At 44.5% G+C, this 19027-nt stretch overlaps 1 protein-coding gene across 6 annotated transcripts in view; it reads left to right on the top strand.

Annotated features, from left to right (window-relative positions):
* The window catches only part of KCNT1 (potassium sodium-activated channel subfamily T member 1), a 191010-nt gene that overhangs the window by 105303 nt on the left and 66680 nt on the right, over positions 1 to 19027 (top strand). For all 6 annotated transcript variants that reach the window (XM_044992813.1, XM_044992819.1, XM_044992818.1 and 3 more), the window contains 2 exons: positions 6891 to 6970; positions 12811 to 12910. In XM_044992813.1, coding sequence (XP_044848748.1) covers positions 6891 to 6970; positions 12811 to 12910 — 180 coding nt within the window. The remainder of the gene's footprint in view (positions 1 to 6890; positions 6971 to 12810; positions 12911 to 19027) is intronic.

The following is a 19027-nucleotide window of genomic DNA, read 5'->3' as shown; positions in this document are numbered from 1 at the left end:
TAGATCAGCTAGCCATCTGTCTGAAACCTAAGAGTGATATTGCCATTAGTTTCTTCATTACTAACGCAAATGTATCTGTAAGACAGGCCATGTTTTTTGAAAGCATCTCTTTTGTACAAATGTGTTTAATTCTCTGAAGCTCTGATGAATTAGTACATATTGGGGGCCAGTCGCTTGCTGTGCTCTACGACAAGTTTAACAAAGACAGAGAGCAATGAGCTCATGCGTGCGGGGTAGTGAGTAGCCATCTAATTTATTTGTAAAAAATGTGCCCTGATACAGATCAATTATTTGAGTCTGGCTTTGGAAATAATTCATTTTAACATGTCTGAGCTTTCTTACGAAGCTTCTCATTTATTTCTGCTTGGAACTGAAACATCATTTTGACTGTGCCGATGTAAATACTTTCAGAAATTCTGCTGATATTTTTTCCCGGCTGTTTTTCTGTGTGCACGTTGTTATCCAGCATATGGTTCTCAGAGTTCTGCTATATTCATCATCTCAAAAAAGCCATTACATTGGGAGCAATGTCACATTTTTCAGAATTGTATTGCACCATCTGAGCATTGCAGGCTGTTGGTCTGTTCCCTGTCTCCATTTCTAACTTGTGAGCAACTGACAAACAGGCAAAATGGGTTTTAGGACAAGGTTGCTTGCAGGTAGCTTCTATTATTCCAGCTGTGTCCAGTTCAGATCCTTCTTTCCATTATAAAACTGCAAACTGCCTGGAGTTTCTAGGAATGCTGTTTGCCTTCTAAACTCCAGCCTCTCAGCTTTGATTGTGGAGGATGAGCTGTGCATGGTGCTTGTAGTCTCAGCTAACCCTGTACGTTTCTCCTCCTGCCTTCCTTCAGGGCATGAATATTTTGGGCCTGCTGTACCCCGGGAGAAGCTCCATGGGCTTACAGCACAGGTGATTTTAGCTCTTTGTGTGTCCTATAGATTTCCTTGCTTAATGCTGTAAATTTTCCAGCTGTTACTCCCGATGGGGTATAAATGTCTGTTCAAATCTCTTTCCACCAGTTGCGCGGTTCACCCAAAGCTGAGATCTGCAAACTGTCTTAGTGAGCACATTCCCCCTTGCAGTATGAGCAGCGTGAACGCTAGATCTCCTAACTGCTGTCTATTATTTATCATCACCTGTGCCATGGAGTCCATCTTTCAGTAATATGCTGCCAGTGAAACGGCATATTGCGCAGTCTCTCCGCCAGCATCACTGGAGTCACAAGTGTATGTACAGGCAAGCTAGCAGCGTGTTTCTTCTGTAATTAGCTCAGCCAGGAAAACAGCATCTGCTCTCTTGTAAAGAACCTGATTTCTTCCCCCCAGTTTCCACCTTCTTTGGCTGAGGGACACAGAGAGGTGAAGTGATTTGCCCAAAGTTGCACAGTGACTTGGTGTCTGAAGCTGAATGTGGCTTGGTGGCCCAGAAGCCTCTGGCTTTGCCTTAAATGCAGTCTCTTCAGCAGTAGCGTTGGGGATGTGGCAGGATCAGCAGCGGTGTGCTTTGCTCTAACTTGAGGGCTGACGCCTTTAACTCCCTTCGGGCCTGATTTACCACTGTGTTATCTAGTTCCATGTGGCATAACCCCATCACTGCCAAAGGAACTGCTGTCCTAGACCAGACCAGCAGTCCATCCAGTCCTCCTGTCTGTGCTAGGAGCTGCGAAGTGATGATGCGTAACGTTCCTGAGAGGGAAGGAAGTTTCTTCCTCGCTCCAGGAACTTTGTTGGCTTATGGCCTGAAGTGTGTAAGATTTTCTGTCCCTTCCACGTTTTCATCCTGGTGGCTGTAACTGGGGATGATGACCTGACCATGCATACAGTTATATTTATACATGAATTGAACAGTCATAAATTAACCAACAATCCTTTTAACTTAGTAAGAGAGTTTACCAGAAAACAGCTCAGAGGAGCTGATCTCTCATTCACTCCAAAGGTGACCTTTGCTTCCTGTACATCTGGTGACTTCCCAGCAGAAGGGTCGGGGACTGTAACAGCCAACTGTCAGCGCTCGCTGGTAGACCCCTCTGGCTGGACAGGGATTCTGAAACAATGACAGTGTTTTCTAAAAAAACCCTCTCGCTCTCCACTGCCTCTGCAGCTCAGCATTCTTGCCTAGTAAGTATTTATTTAGCTGTCCCTGCTGTTAGAGCTGATAGCCCGGCTTCCCTTTAAATCATCTTCCCGTCCAGGGTGTGCCAAGCCTTGAATTTTTGGCGAGAGCTAACCCCATATGTGCAGGCGGTTACATAGGTGCAAAGGAATGGGATAGTGGAGGATTGCATGACAACCGCAGCTCTCAGCTTTCAGGCCCGGGTCATTTTGTTCCTCTTCCCCAATCATATTTCAACTATCTCTGGTAATTAGTTGTGGTTTTTTAAAATAATAATAGTGGTTATTCTAAAGACAGCGTGCAGTGAAGCATGGGCATCGCTAATTCACTGCACTTGGCTGCTTTGCTCGGTTTAATAGTAACTAATGGGCTCCTTCTTGCTGATAATATAAAACACAGAGCCATTGCTAATCCGCAGAACAATCTTTTATGCTCTGATTAGCGAGTCTAACTGTAATTTACAACCTGGGAGGCTGCAGTAATGCCAAAGAGAGGTGCTTGGAGAGTGTCTGTAAAGGCCTGTAGATACTTTTACTGCAGTTGAACTCTGCTTCACACACAGCCTTGGGCATCTACGTCTACACTACCTGCCGGATTGGCGGGTAGCGATCGATCTATCGGGGATCGATTTATAGCATGTAGTGTAGACACGATAAATCAATCCCCGATTGCTCTCCCGTCGACTGCTGAACTCCACCTTGGCGAGAGGCGGAAGCGGAGTCGACGGGGGAGCCGCGGCAATCAGGCCGCGCCGTGAGGATGCGAGGTAAGTTGAAATAAGATACGTTGACTTCAGCTATGCTATTCTCGTAGCTGAAGTTGTGTATCTTAGGTTGATTCCCCCCCACCCCCACCCCCCAGTGTAGGATTTCAATTCCCTCACTTTTGCAAATAAAAATGGAAATAGTTGTTGTTGTCATGCAGGTATTGCAGGGTGAAGAGCAGGGGAGGGGACTGGCTTTGGTTGCACATCCTGAATAACAGAGCAATGGATTCCCAGATCTGCACCCGCAGGTTGGTTCTTAGGCTTGTGACTTTGACTTCTGCCAGCCAGTCTCAGTTTTAGCACCAGTATCCAGGGGTGAGATTTGCACATTTTCATAGTAAAATCACCTCCCTTTTCCCCATTGTGCTATTTATTCGGGTGACTATAAAGTCAGCCACAAACAATGACTAAAGTACAGGGAGTTCCCTGAGTTGCCTTCTTGATCTTTAGGCAGAGGAGCTGGGATAAAATTCAGACCTCGCTTGAGCCTTGGCTTTGGGCTGGACTGTGGCCTTATTAATTCTGAAATAACACATGTAACTGAAGGGAAACCTTCCTTCCCACGGCTTCTGGGTGCTTGGGTATTGACCTGCATGACGTTGATCTCTGCATTTGATGCACTTGTGCTTCCATCCCTCTTTGTCATGAGGCAGAACCATCCGCTGAGTTCTCCTCTCCGTAAGACTTAGAAACAGAGGGTGTTGAGCCAGGCCCAGGTGAGGTGGGGTGGAACAGGACTGTCCAAGTGAGAAAGAAACAAGTCTATAGGTGGGGATGGGAGATAGGAAGTGTCTGTTAGGGGTAGTAGAGGAGAAGAAGGTGGCCTGAGAGGAAGAAAGCCCAAGGTTTTGTGGGTAGAATAGTAGCAGTTGTGGTGAATCTGGGCCTTATTTAATGTTAATCGCTACTCCTTTCCCTCAGGGCCTTTGAGCACCACCTGTAGCCTGATGAAGGTCCCCCAGGGACTCCCTGCCTGTCAAGAGTCATTCCCTTGATATAATAAACCATCAACATACCCAAATGCCAAGTAAAATTCAGAAGCAATTGGAGGATTGGCTGGAATGGTCAAATAAGGTATCTTAGCAACAGAGGTAATTTGTCTTCTTGTAGACTGAATTTGTTTTTTAACAGCTTCAGTCCTGCTGAACATAGCTGCTACAAGGGGCAAGCCCTGCCTTTCAACATACGAGGATGTTCTTTCGAATCTCTGATGCCCCATGACTGCTCTTCTTCTGTTGCAACAGTGACATGGTTAAAGACCCCCTAAATCTTTTCAGCTTTGAGTGTACAGGAGCTAACTCAGAATGCAGAGCAAGGCTGGGTGGTTAGGAGAGATGAGGTTGGGGAGGTTGTAATGGAATTGAAGCTATTTGGAGATGATTTGACTATTGTAAATCTTGCAATAAAGCGAAAAGGAAACAAACCAAGCCCCATCTAGTTTTGCCCGGTTGAAAGTCATGATGCAAAACCAGGCACCACCCTCTACCCGGAATAGAAAGACATTCATATTCTCTATGTAATACTTTGGAAGTTAGTGGTGTGTGAAGCATCAGTGCTCCAAATTTTTGGCTTGAGGTCTGGTATTTCTTGTGGACTGTTGAGTCCCTGGAAGCTCTTCAAATCTTGGATGGCTATTCGCACCACACTCACTCAATTCCTAAAATCCTTTCCCAGCTTGTACTGGGCTCTGTGTAAAACCTGGGGAAAATTCTCAAGGGAAGCAGTGTTTTTTTGGTTGCTGCAAAGTTCTGGTCAGGAATTTGGAAGGATTATCCCTGGGACATCACACAGAAAACAAGTTATTGGTGGCCTTTAACAAGATTAGATTCGCTGTCAGCGTGCCGTGTAAAATACAGCATACAGTGAGCTGAAACAATATCCTCCTAATGGACTGAATAGTAGATAAAATAACTGACTATATGATGAACAAGCAACAATATAACAACACTGAATCCAGCCAGTCTCATTGGAGATTTACGTACCGTTCTTGGGCACAGCAATCTCATCAGACAAAACATTAATTGTGTTTCCATAGTGAAGTTAACATGTAGCAAATAACGCTGAAAATGGCCAGCAAAGAAGGCAGCTTCTCTTAGTTTGGGTAACACTGCGATTTTCTGGTTAAACTATAAAATATTTTCACCTGGGAGCCCTAAAGGAACACGGGCAAGTACCTTTTTAAAACACTTTTAGCTCTCTGGTGGGTATCCTCTTAGGAACTTGAAAATGGCATATGTTTTTCTTTTACAAAAACAAGACATGGATGTATTGTTACCTGAGCCTGCAGTCCTCACACAGGCAAATCCTCCAGTGAAATCTGCAGGGTTGGGCCAGTAGATCCTCCCACACACTGATGCTGCAGCAGCTCCCTTTGTGGCTGGACTGCCTTCACAGGGAGATTTATTGTGCTGTGTTTCAGAGGGCTGCAGATAACGGGAAGGATTTGGTCAAGAGGAAGGCACTTGTAGTTTGCTCCAGAGAAGAGAGAGGCAATGGTAGGGTGTGGCAGGAATGGGAGTCACCTCCTCTGAGTGGGGTTATCTATCCTTTGCCCAAGAAGTTAACAAGTATGGGGAACTTCTGGATTCCCAGGTGGCTTTGGTTGACAAATGCATCCATTTTTGTTTCATTTGCCAGCTGTCAGGCAACCACTGCCATTTCTCTGTGCTGTGACCCTTGCCATGTGTGACATGGTGGAGGGTCTCTAACGGGTTGCTAAGGAGTGAGGGCTTAGCGGTCACTCTCTTTGCCCAGGTGCTGTAGAAAAGGGTTGTGAGAACAAATGGCTGTTGGAGGGCGGAGAATGCCCTTAGGAAAGTCAGGCTCCATGCCGCAGCAGGGAGGTCTTTCTTTACTCTCTGGATATGTTAAAACTTTATCACTATAAACACTAAGGTCCAGATCTTCAGCCGCTGCATATCGTCATGACTACTCTGATCTGTGCCCGCTGAAGAGGAGATCTCACCAATTAGGGATGCTTGCGCTGTATGGCCCACGGAGTGCTTCCACCGGGGCTAGCCATGTCTTTGTGACTGCCAGACTAGGCCACTGCAGTGTGGCCTGCGGGAGGCCCCCCTCGATCACGTGGCAGCTGCAAGTCAGTGCAGAACACGTCTGCCCACTTGCTGTGAAGTGATGGCCATAAGGAGCTGGTCCCACCAATTTTCTGAATGCAGCAGCTTCTAGGTACCATGCTCGGTATGAACGTGGATCTTCATGGTTTGATCCTGACCTGCTGAGGATCTTCCTTTCTTCCCATGTGCTGCCATCGCAGGTCAGCTGGGGCTCTCTCTCGCTGAGCCACTCTAGCTTGTGGGGCTGGAGTCAGAGCATTCTCGCTGGAGAACTTGGTCGTTTGGGAATTTGCTTTGCCTCCTAGCTTAGAGGTGCTAGAATCTGTTGTCCTGCAGGGCACGATGGAGCGGCTTGTACCCCTGCGGTGTGATCGGGTTAGCCACACAACTTGTTTAAGAGGCAGTAGTCTGTCTGGGATGATACAGGTTAATGCGTTGCTATGGCTTTTTAAAGTATGTGCATGTGGGTAATTATCATGGCTGCATTTTGTCACTGCAAGGTCTCATTCCCAGTAGCTGATTGGTGCAGGAGGGCCATCTGCGGCTTCCCAATCCTGGGGCCAGCATAGTTCAGAGTAGCCCCAGGCCAGACCTTGCAACACCCAGGCACATCGTCTATTTCTCGGCTGTCAGTGTTGGCGCAGGAGTTTTGGCTGCTTTCCAGCCCTTTTGTGCTTTAGGAGCAGCACAAGTTGGCCAGAATCCGGCTTGGGATCGGGCCCCAGAGTAACATCTGGTTACTGCTCTGTGCAGCGTTCTAATGGCTTCTTATTTAAATCTCGTTCCCAGGATGCAGTGTGGGAAAAGGTGGGTGAGAAATATAGAAACAGCACTTGGTGGGATGGGACATATTTAGAGGTGGGAAGATTTTGAGTTGAAACCTTTACTAACTACAGCCCCAGTTAATTCAGTTCTCTTTCTTTTCTGCTCACAGGGTACAGGTTGAGTTCTACGTAAATGAAAACACCTTTAAAGAACGTCTCAAGCTGTTCTTCATCAAAAACCAAAGATCAAGTAAGTGTTTGTACCAAGACACTCCATGACAGTTTTATTTTCCAGGTAATTACAATAATAACCAGGGTTGTCTGTAATGAAAAGAATGAGGGGAAACAATGAAAAATCTAACTGGCTACAAAATAGAAAGAATCAATCTCTCTCTCTCTCAGGTCTGTTAGCCACAGCAAATCTGTTTGAGCAATATTTGTATGGAGCTGAGGGATAACAATGTGCAGGATAATTTTTTTTTTGCATACTTCTTAACTTGAGCAATAAATTGCTCCTCTCATTGACAAGGCTCCATCAGTCCTAGGATGGGAAGCAAGTGCCATCTAGTGGTTGCAACAGTTCAGCACTGTGCCCTTCTGCCTTAAGGGTTCTGTCTCCTGATGTTGATTTTTCAAAGTGCTGTTTCCCAGCACCAAGGACTATCTTTTTGCATGTTAGCCTTAGACGGAGCTGGGTTAATGAGTTTCATCTGTGAAAGCAGACTGGTGTGGGAATGGGTTTCCTTTCTTTAGGAGAACGTGATTCCACAGGGAGGATAGGAAAGCTGCATCTTATATTTCTATTGTCAGCATGACAGGCATTTATAGCCTGTTCACTACTACAACACCTGGCTGCAATTTACAAGGGTGGTGCTCAGTGCCTCTAGATTTACAAGTGAAATGACTACCCCTGTAGTATGCAGTATTGTTGTAGCCATGTCAGTCCCAGGATATTAGGGGCAAGGTAATATCTTTTACTGGACCAATTTCTGTTGTTGAGAGAGAGATGTTTTTGAGTTACACAGCTTTCAAGCTCTTCCATTTACCTGATCAGAACAACCCCCAGCCTCTCCAATCTTATCATCAGAAGTGAACTCCCCATAGAATCATAGAATATCAAGGTTGGAAGGGAACTCATGAGGTCATCTAGTCTAACCCGCTGCTCAAAGCAGGACCAACCCCCAGGCAGATTTTTGCCCCAAACCCCTCAAAGATTGAACTCACAACCCTGGGTTTAGCAAGCCAATGCTCAGAACACTCAGCTATCCCTCCCCCCAGACCAGGACACCAATTCAAAGCGGCACCTTACCCTGCCAGAACAACAGATGCAAAACCTGCAGATATATCTCCACTGCTACAATGAGCAACACCCCCCATAACAAATCTTTCAAGATCCATGGGTCCTACACATGCCTATCATAACATATGGCATACCTCATCCAATGCACTAAACGCCCCAATGACAACTCTATGAGTGAAACCAGACAATCACTGTGCTCCCGAATGAACTCACACAGGAAAATGATAAAAGATAAAAGCACCCTATCAGCTGTGGGTGAGCACTTTTCACAAAGCAGTCTCTCCCTATCTGACCTATCAATCTTCATCCTCAAAGGAAACCTGCACAACACTTTCAAAAGACAAGCCTGGGAGCTTAAATTCATAAATCTGCTAGACAATAAAAATCATGGTCTTAAAGACACTGGATTTACGGCTTATTACAACAATCTGTAACCCATGAACCCCCTCCCCCCCATTTGTCCTATGACTACAGGGGTGTTAATGGTGCACTTCACCGTGAATGGTCCCTTAGTTTAGCATAAGTAGTTAGCAGATATTCTGTCTGTTTGATCTCGTATTTAGCCGTGACGCTCTAAATACCTTTCCCAGACCTGAGGAAGAGCTCTGTGTAGCTCGAAAGCTTGTCTACCCCAAAAGTAGGGAGCCGCTATTCTATGATGCCCACAGCTTAGCCGGAGAGCCAGGACTAAGGCATTCGTTACTGGGATATCAGATCTGGCAGCAGGGCAAGTTCCAGTGAGAGTGAATATTGCAGGGGGTGGCAGTGGTGCAGGACAAGACACAAAGCGGGTTTATTCTCTGCATTGCTTCTCACCCTGATCGTATACCCAATCAGCATGCAGGGCAGTGCAACAGCTGATGGTTGTGCCATCAAGGTGGCACAGTCATGTGTACCATGGGAGCAATCTTCTGATTGGGGTGAAACATACATGTATGTGTGAATCGAGGGACATGTGCACCCAGTGATGCTGGGTTGTATCCAAGTCAGATGCACTCATTTTTGTATTCACCCATGAAAATTGATACTCCAATACGTCTGTTAGTCTATAAGGTGCCACAGGACTCTTTGCTGCTTTTACAGATCCAGACTAGCACGGCTCCCCCTCTGATACTTGTCAGTTTTGTATGTGCACCTTAAAAAACTGTCTTAATGTCAGCAGGCACAATATTCATGGAAGCAGGTACGTGAGTTCCGTGGCACTATCTCGTAGATGGTTATACTCTCCTAGGGTCAGCCATGGATCAGCCATCTGTCTGTTTACTATTTGTAATTAACTGGTTGCTCCAGTTGTTTAGGATAACCATGTCTGTCCCATTCTTATTAAAGCTGAGGATTTTATGTCGGTCAGAGGCAGCAGAATGGGAAACTGATAATTAGTTACTGTGAGTAATAACCACTCATAGATATAATATGACAGAGATGAAGAGGGTGATGTGGGCAGCCAGGTGTGCAAGAACCTCATAATTATGTCACTTAATATTCACTCATGATGATAACCACAAATCAATATTCTGTATATAGGACACTGCCAGGTTACAGTACTCTGAAATGCATTTGCCAAGGGGATCTTTGACAAACTCATTATGAACTTGTAATACATTTGCACCCTTTAAAGCTATTATGGGGCTCTCATTTCTAATTGCTGTGTACATCTACAAGTTATTATCCAGTTCAGGGCTCCTGTGTCTTTCAGTGTCTTTTCTGCAGGGATTCCCATGTTAATAGAAAGCGATTTTCCACGTATTCCCCCTCCCCTTAAGCTATAAATGCTTGTATATGTCAGAGAGTATGTGTTAGGACATCCCTGATTCCCGGTTTAACATTGTGGGTGTGTTGTCTTTAATGCCATGTTACAAAGAGAAGCTCTGCAAATGTTAGGTTGTCTCAATGAGGTTCTGTTCTGTGTGGGTGAAATTCACCCCTGTGCGGAGAGACCAGCACAAGGTATGTGCACTAATTAAATCCTATTTAAACCCTCAGAATAGTGTTTAAGTGGGCAGGTCATGCCACCTACCTGAACTAGCTTTACTGTGGCTAGGGCAGGTACTGGAAGAGTGAAGCTGTAACAGCATGAGATGCAGCACGGGCTAACCCTACAAGTCATTACCCAGAGTTTTGGGTAGGTACAGGCCGGACTGCTGCAGCTTCATTGCTCAGGTTAGCTAGATTAAAGCTAGCTCAGGTACGTCTGCTTGAGCTGCCATGACACCCAGTGATGGCTGTCTAGACATACCCTCACGAGAGTCATATGCCCTCTTTCACCCTTCATTAAACTTGGCACAAACATTAATGAATGCGCCCTGGACACTTCCATCAGAACAGAAGAGCAATTATGTCTGCTGCTTACCCATCACCAGTGAGGCCTCAGAAAGTCTCCCAGATGGGATTGTGAGTGACAAAGATAAAATAATTGATTGCTCCTGGGAAGCTCTGGCAATGGGCGCCTTCTTGTGGGATGAGAATGAACTGACCTGCCGTAAATCATTATACAATATTGCATGAAGCTGGATTTATTTTTGTTAAAAACAGTGGCATGTTTATAGGGCTGGGGCACCCTGATTGAACTTCCAACAGTGGTGGAACTCTACATGACTCCACCTCCTGAATTTTCTTGTCTAGGGACAGGAACCTCCAGGCTGCTACTTCTTCCTCCCTTCTAAACATTTCAGGCCATGGATTCCTCTTGTCTGTCTCAAAAATATCCCCTATTTTCTTTGACTCCTCAGATTAATTCCACTGGAAGAATGGGGCTTTTATTTTCTGTCTGAGGGAAGGCATTAGCTGCCTGCAGGGAATCTAGGACCTAATTTATAATTTCACATTTTCTTTTGTTCTCTGTGGGTCGTATACTTGTTAAATAGCTGGTGTGTGGCATGAGAGGCGGTGCCCAGGAGAGGAGGGTTTTAATGGAAACATGCTGAATTTCTCACTTGTAATTTGAATAATAGCCTGATAAACTGGCTGTGAAGAGGAGGGAGTGGATAAAGTGGCGATCTGAATGTTCTGTTCCTCCTCCTATAAACCACTGAGCATGTGATGAGCAAAGACTGGACCCCAGCTTGGTTGTACGAGTCTTATTAAATGGATGCTCGCTGATTCTGGGGTTAAAAACCTCAACAGCCCACATCCCTCTCTTCCATCCTGGGGAGAGGGGGTTTGCAAAGAGCCGACTCTTTTTAGTTATGTTGGCCTTCTAGTTATTTGAAGCTGTGTAGGATGTGGAGTGCACCATACAAGCCTCAAGCAAAGTTCGTACAGCATTCCCGGTCTCCGGCAAGCTGTACGAATAGCCAGAAAAGCAGTCATTACCCATCCTACCACGCATGCTATAATAAGCAGCATAAATTACTGTGTTCGTTCATTCTCATGCTTAAAGGATAATAGGTGTTTAAATACTACTGAAACAGATGTTCCAAGAATGCAGTGACATTAACGGGACCCCTGCTGCATTTTTCTCCCTCTCCCCATTATGGGCAGCATGTTTTCTAAAGACTTTGGGACAAATGATATCCAATGGCCTCTAATTTTGTGTCCATCACCAATTCCTGGCACAATCAACTGTGGTTGCAAACGACAGAACGTAGAAGTCCATTCAGATATCTAGGGCCAGAATGTGGAACTATGCCACTGACGCAGGCAGAAGATCCAGCACATTACAGGAAGGAGGGTCCGGTGGTGAGAAGCTAGTTTGGGACTCAGTAGGCATGGGTTCAACTCCCTGCTCTGTGAGGTGGAGATCCTCAAAGGTATCAAGGTGCCCTACTTCCACTGAAATAAATTGGAGTTAGGTGTCTGAATATCGTTGTGAATCTGGACCCTAGTCTCTCTGTGCATGTTCCCCACTTGTACTGTGGGGATAATAGCAATTCCCTGCCTCATAGAGGTGTTGTGGGGATAAATACAGAAACCAGTTAAGATTCTGAGGTGGTAAAGAAACTGTGGTAATGGGGGCCATATAAGTTCCTTAGCTAGATATGTTCCTATCATTTGCAGTTGATTGTGGTTGCAAAATTAGATGCCCAGTTGAATTCAGCTTTTTAAAAATGTGTCCCATAGTAATGATTTCCCATTGCACCGATAGCCCTGATCCTGCAGCTGGATCTACCTCACACTGCTGTGGAACCCTGGTGACAATTCCACCATCTTGCACATGGATCTCCTGGCAGAACCAGGGCCACAGTTTCACTTCAGGAGATATTTTGTAGTCACCAAGGGGTCAGGATATTCTTTTTCAAAAATGAATGTTGAAATGGAAAGGCTGTAAATTCAGATCAGCTCAAGGCGAAATCTTTTTTCACTTGTTACACAAACAGCCTGTGGAACACACTGCCACAAGGTATAACTGAGGACAAGAGCTAAGCATGATTCAAAACCAGATTAGACATTATTGCGGGTAATCAGAGTTATAACAATAAAGGGTGAAATATTTGGAAGGGGATATAAAACCTCTTGCTTCAGGGGGAAAACCAGCCTCTAACTAATGGGAGTCATGAGAGAATTTTCCCTGATGGCAGGTTATCCATAACTACCTAGTGGGAGGGTTTCTTGCGTCTTTCTCTGAAGCATCAGGTACCACTGTGTGACACAGGATATTGCATTAGGTGCTGTGCTGGTCTGATTCAGCAATTCCAACTTTCTTATGACCCTCCTCTTTTGCTCTGGATGAGTATGCATCTTTTTGTGTGTCTATCATATATCAGAAGCCCTGCAGTACTGTTCTTTCAGACAGTCGGAGGAGGATGTTTGTTTCTTTTTAGCCTCTTACCCTGTTGTCTTTTCTATTGCAGGCCTAAGGATACGGCTATTCAACTTCTCCTTGAAGCTTCTCACCTGTCTTCTCTATATTGTACGTGTTCTGCTTGACAATCCAGCAGAGGGAATAGGATGGTGAGTCTCTATTAGATGCAGTAAGGTGGATTTTATCTGTCTGTCTAATCCATCATCGGGTATTTATTAGGCTCCCATCATGATTGTCTCTAAGCATCTTTCAGTGTTATTGGTCTCCAGACAGCGCTTCTTAATGTTTAGAGCTTACTAGGAATTAAGCATCTGTGGGTGTGACAATACCCTCAGAAGTTCCACCATAGTCCAGTCCCAGATAAAGGGATCTCATGTTCTTTCCTCCTCACGGTAGTGCTGAGTCTCAGTAGTTGCTGCAATGGGGAATAATACATAGAGAACCAACTTTCCCCTTTAAGGAGTGGTTTCTATCCAGAGATGAGGAGATTTCTGCGAGCGATAGCAGTGCATCTTCTCTTGCTTCTTTTCATTTTACCAAAGCAAAAAGAGTGCTGCTTCTCCAGCCCTGTTGTGTGTTCGCTTCTGAGTTTGCTATTCCTCTTATCCAATAACTTATTTCACCCCCTTTCCATTTGGACACTTGAATGATAACTTAAATTTGAGGTACAGTGATACTGCTGGAAACAGGACACGATCACTAGCTAACCACACCCCTGTGGCATGGGGAAACCTGAACTCATGCCCTGCTCCAGAATCACAGGCCTTCAAGATTTGCTAGCTTGTTGATCAAAGGGAACCAGCTGGTCATACATATAAGCAGGTCAATTTTTGTCCACTAGAGGGCAGTAGTGGACATAAACGGGAACATTTCATGTTCCTCCACCTTGATTGGGTCCCACAACAATTCAATGAGAAGTGATATGTGAGGAGTGATATTATCACCTTTTGTCTTTTCCCTGCCTATTGTAAACATTATTTCAAAAAATTGCTAATTCTTCCTGCTCTGTTTTTTCTTCATTTTTAATCAGTTGATTTAACAAATTTGTCTGATAGAATTGAGAATTCCTAAAACCAAAACTAATGACAATCCACCAGTCTATATCTGCCTCTCCTACCTCCCAGAGTTTGTTCCATCTTATTTATTCATCTACTTACAGCAGTGGCGGGGGCTGTAAATCTGGCTGAGTTCTTCTGCTCTGAATGCATGCTTTATTATTATTAGCATAAGCTGCGGAGGGAACAAAGCAGGGTATTTTGTTTAGGCCTCTTGTGGGATCGCTGAAACTCTCAGAAGTTGTGGGATATTTTTTAGTGTACATTTGTGATCCTTAAACTACCCTTGCCAGTGATGGGTCCCAGAGAATGCCATGGGGAAAGCAGAAGGGCTAGAAGGGGCCGGTGGAGGTTGTGTTGGAGGGTCAGGCTGGGCATTGGGACCCCAGTCCATAAGATGATCTGTTTCCACATGTTAGTCTAACTGAACCAACACAGAACGATTAGTCTAAATGTATTTCGCAATAGAGCTGCCATTGCGCATTCCAAGGGGGCTTTTTAGTAAGCCAACATTTCAAACCGAGTCTCAGAAACACTGTTGATTTCCCAGAGCCCCTAGAAGTTCTGTCTGAAATCCATTCAGACGCTTCTGATGTAGTTTGAAAAAATCATCTCTTCATCATTGTATCAGAACTGCCGAAATGTCGGTGATGCACTGAGATGAAAAATAAAGCTATGAGCTTTACAACCAGAGATAAAGAACTGTCTCAAACAGAGCTCTGTGCAGTGGGAAATAGCTCTTGTGTGTGTCTATGGATACCTGTGTACTGTGTCACTTTATCAATTAGCTGTCAAGTCACCATCCTTGCAGACGGTTAATAGAAGACGTACTAGTGAAAATTTTGTTAGTACTACAGCAAAGATGAAGGGTGCATGCCCCAAGTGGTCTTGTTGTGCCTCATTGTTTGAAACTCTATGATATAATAGTCTGTATATTCACTAGCCCAGTACAACGCATTGGAAAATAAAGCTGGTAGAGAAATGTAGAAACATTTTCACAGAAAGTTTTCCAAATGCTCTGGGAAAAAAAATTGTCTGAGTTTCAAAACTGGAAATTGCCCTACAAGCTGGCTGAAAAACAGCAACATTTTTTGGTAAATGTAATCAAAAAGTTGAAATGTGTCTCATTTGAGTTGTACATCTCCAGTACTGCGTGCTGATGGCACCACTGCTCACTGACAAAGAAAAGATACTGCAAAGGTGGGCAGAACACTTTAACAACATCCCCAATCAACAATCATCTAATAATGAGGAGGCAATTGATCGACTGCAGCAGATCGATATCAAAATCTCTCTTGCTGATCCCCCAACGCTGACTGAAACTGCGAAAGCGATTGACCTGCTGTCAAATGGTAAAGCACCTGGAGCAGATGCAATACCAGCAGAAGTCGACAAGTCCAGAGGCTTGCATGTGGCTCTGAAACTGACTGAATTTTTTCAATCAATGTGGTCTCAAGGAACTATACCCCAGGAGTACAAGGATGCATCCATTGTCCACTTGTACAAGAGGAAAGGCAACAGATAATCCTGCAACAACTGTCGGGGTATCTCCTTGTTATCAGTAGCTGGCAAAATTCTCACCAGAATTCTGTTGAATTGCCTTGTGCAACATATTGACCGAGGGCTCTAACCTGAGAGTGTGGGGCTTCAGGAGAAGACACGGGACCATAGACATGGTGTTTGCAGCTCATCAACTTTAGGAGAAATGCCAGGAACAGAACTCTAACCTGTACATGACTTTCATTGACCTGACAAAAGCTTTTGACTTTTTTAAAATTACATTTTTTAAAAGCTTTAAAAATTACTCTACCACCTTGCTGCAGACTCATAGTTCAAATTGCCTTCAGACATGGGACAGATGCTCAAGTCTTTAGTGTAGCCTGCAAACCTTTTCTATCTGTTGACATCCTTGAAGGCACCTACCCTAAATCCTGTTTACGTCTTTTGGGAGGAGATCAGTGTTGTCATTTCAAGAGCTGAACTGACGGATGATTAGATATGTCAGCTTTGCTCAGTATTTGAATATGTGTCTTATTTGCGGGTGTCCTTTTTTTTGCCTCTTATCTATATATAATTTCTCCCAGCACAGAATGCAAGTCAATTAGCATTTTGATTCTTCCGTTTGCCAAGGCTGCAGGCTACTTATCTAGGTGTGAAGGCAGGGAAAGGAGAAACATCTGACACTTAGCACTGATACAAAACTTTTCCATCTTCTGTCCTATCCCTCACAATCCCAGGGAAGGAGGTGAGTAGGCAGAAAGCGAAGTGACCAGAGTCCGTGTCGGAGCCAGAACTAGAACTCTGAAGTTCCTGGATTCACATCCTATGTTTGGACCATGCCTCTTATTTTTGACAGTATTTCACCATCTGGGTTGCTGGGGGATGTTGATATCAGGCCAGTTCTCTTAGGAAGCTGGCAAATCAATTGACTCTTGGAAGAAGGAGAGTGTCTCCACATGTCTCTGAGTAAAATGAATTCCAGCTTCTCTTGCCTGTGAAAACCCAGCCAGATAGAGAACCTGGTCTTTTAAGATGCTCTCACTCTTTCTAGGTGGATACAGTTCCTTCTGTTTGTCCATGCCAAAATGTGATTTTAAAAGAGGCATTTTATTGTCAGATATATTTGCATTATCTGAGGGTATCTTCACACCTTTAGGCCTCCATTGGCATGGAGAGTGAAACAGCCAGTGTATATATTAACTGGGGTGAGGCTTAACATAGCAAAGCTCAATGAAAGAGGCTGAATTCTTGCATTCGATTTCCCTGACTGCTTGCAGCAAAACTCCTATTCAGTCCGGAGAGAGTCTTCAGCCTTGAGGGGTGCGGTGCAGTACGTGTGCAATAAATGCTGGTCAGCATGGCTGCGTCCTTCCACGGTAATAGCGTGTGATGAAGTCTTAGCCTCAATACTCTGTGAGCGCCTTTCGCTGCTGTCTGCCTGGCTAGTTGTTCTGGGGAGCAGCTGGTTTGCCCTAGAAATGGAAGTTCAATAGCTTGGGCTCTATTGCAATCTTCTCTGTTTATTCATTCAGAGGCAGCTTTTTACAGTGATAACAGCCATCATGGGGAACAGTGGTACAGTACTCCCAGCTCCTTCTTGCTCTGCCAGCTTATTTTGGATCAGTGGCCATGGAGAGCAGGTCTGTGATTTGTTTCTGTGTCCGTGTTAATGATTTGCTGATCGCTCCCTTAGTCACCATGGGTAAAATTTCAAAAAATACTTCTGTAACTTGGGCCCCAAAGTCCCATTAACTTTCAATGGGATTTAAGCATCAGTGAGAGTTAGGCACTTCTGAAAATTTTATCTCATGACATTCCTCAGCATAATTATGATAACAGAGATAACATGAGCCCAGAGGGGAAATCACACCTGCCACTCACTCACTTCCCCTCCTCAGGGGTTTCTAAGGATGCCCTAAAACGTACAGGGGTGAATTTCAGTGAAGACCCAAAAGTCTCTTTCATTCTTGCCTAGTCAGTTTGGACCCATCTACTGTATTATTTATAAAATAAATTGCTATAAGAGTCGTTGACCCTTTAAAATTCTTCTGACCTTTTAGGATGCATTCCACTGGATAACAACACTGAATTCTTGCTGAAAGACACATCTGTCCTCTGCAACAGGAAGATGTTTAAAGAGCTTTGTATATAGAGGGGCAACACCTCAGCTTGTGTTACCTGTAGTAGCGTCACTGACATTGGTGGAACTATGACAATTCATGTCAGCTGAGGCTCTACCGCAGAGTAAATTTCAGAGGCCATCAGAATACATCATTGAAATGTAGCTTGGCTGAAAATATTGGTGTTAGACTTTTCTGGGCATGGGGAGGAATGTCCCAAAAAGCTGTGATGCAAGGCAGGTGGTGACTGGTTTTGGATGAGGTGTGACCAGCTGGATGTAGAGGGTGGTGTTACACAGATGCTGGCTTGATTAGATGTTTCTCTAGATGTTGTTGCTTTACAGATGAATCAATGTTTGTTTCCAGAACTCAGCCCATGGCATAGTTTGATATGAAGGGCTTTTATATTCAGTGATGCGAACATGTCACAGCAGGATATTGATACTAGATTCATTACTATGGTGTTGCTAGACAATGGCATATGGGAGGTATTTTCTAGGGCTGGCTGGAGAACAATATTCCATTTTTCAAAAAACATAGTGGTTTTGACATTTGTTTTCATTTCTCGTTGGAACAAAAACGAGACCTTTTGAAATATTTCATAAAAAACCATAAAAAACCATGAAAAACTCTCGCCTGTGGTTGGAGAACTCATCTGGGCTATTGAAAGACCCGGGTTCCTATTCCTATGCTGAATCAGGTAGAGGAGGGACTTCAAGCTCAGTCTGTCATATGCTAGGTGAGTTCTATTCTGGGGGGGGAGGGGACTCTTGCTTGCCTTCCCAATGACAGCTGAGTCAAAATCAATACGTTTCCAGGAGACATTTCAGTTTCACTGAGAACTTTTAACGAAGTCAAATAGGCTTAGTGCAGTGCACTTCAAATCCAAGAAATGCACCTTACACACACGTATCTCAGACTTCAGTTTTGAATGTTATTCCACCCAACCTTGTACTTTAAATTTGTAGCTGGTCTTTTAAGTCCCCGTTAGAATAATGGAAGGAACAACAGCTTCAGAAATAACCTACTTAATGAGGCAGGTTCATAGGTGTCTTGCACCTTATGGCATCTAGCTTGGCGTGTTTAACATTTTACAAATACAAGGTGATGGTCCAATAGTAATGAAAGGCCTAGCGGATTAATGAGCCTAGCTTCTGCTAGACTCGGGCTTCCAACAACAGAAAGTACATTTGTAATGTACTTTAGCCATTGACACTTGTATGCGGGAAAGCCCAAGGATTAGATGGGACTTACCCCTGGAGAAATTTGTTTCAAGTGCTTTCCAATGGTCTTTCTATGTTATGTACCCTCTCTCCTGTAGTATCTAAGCACCTCTCAGTCTTCAGTGTATTTAGCCTCACACTATCCCTGTCATGTAGGGCGGTGCTATTGTCCCCATTGTAGAGATGGGGAACTGAGGCACAGTGAGTTGCCCACGGTCACACAAGAAATCTGTGGCAGAGCAGTCTTCCATGGGCACGGCTAGTGACTGAACTACTGGACCAACATTCCTCTTGGTAAGTCAGTAGCTCACTTTGAGCATCAAGACCAGAGTCCTTTCCCCATTTGGCAACTTTACCTTTCCAGACTT

The sequence above is a fragment of the Mauremys mutica genome, chromosome 18 (assembly GCF_020497125.1).
Source record: "Mauremys mutica isolate MM-2020 ecotype Southern chromosome 18, ASM2049712v1, whole genome shotgun sequence".
NCBI classification, from domain to species: Eukaryota; Metazoa; Chordata; order Testudines; family Geoemydidae; genus Mauremys; species Mauremys mutica.
Note: the sequence above shows the minus strand (reverse complement) of the source record. Positions and strands in the feature narration are given on the sequence as shown.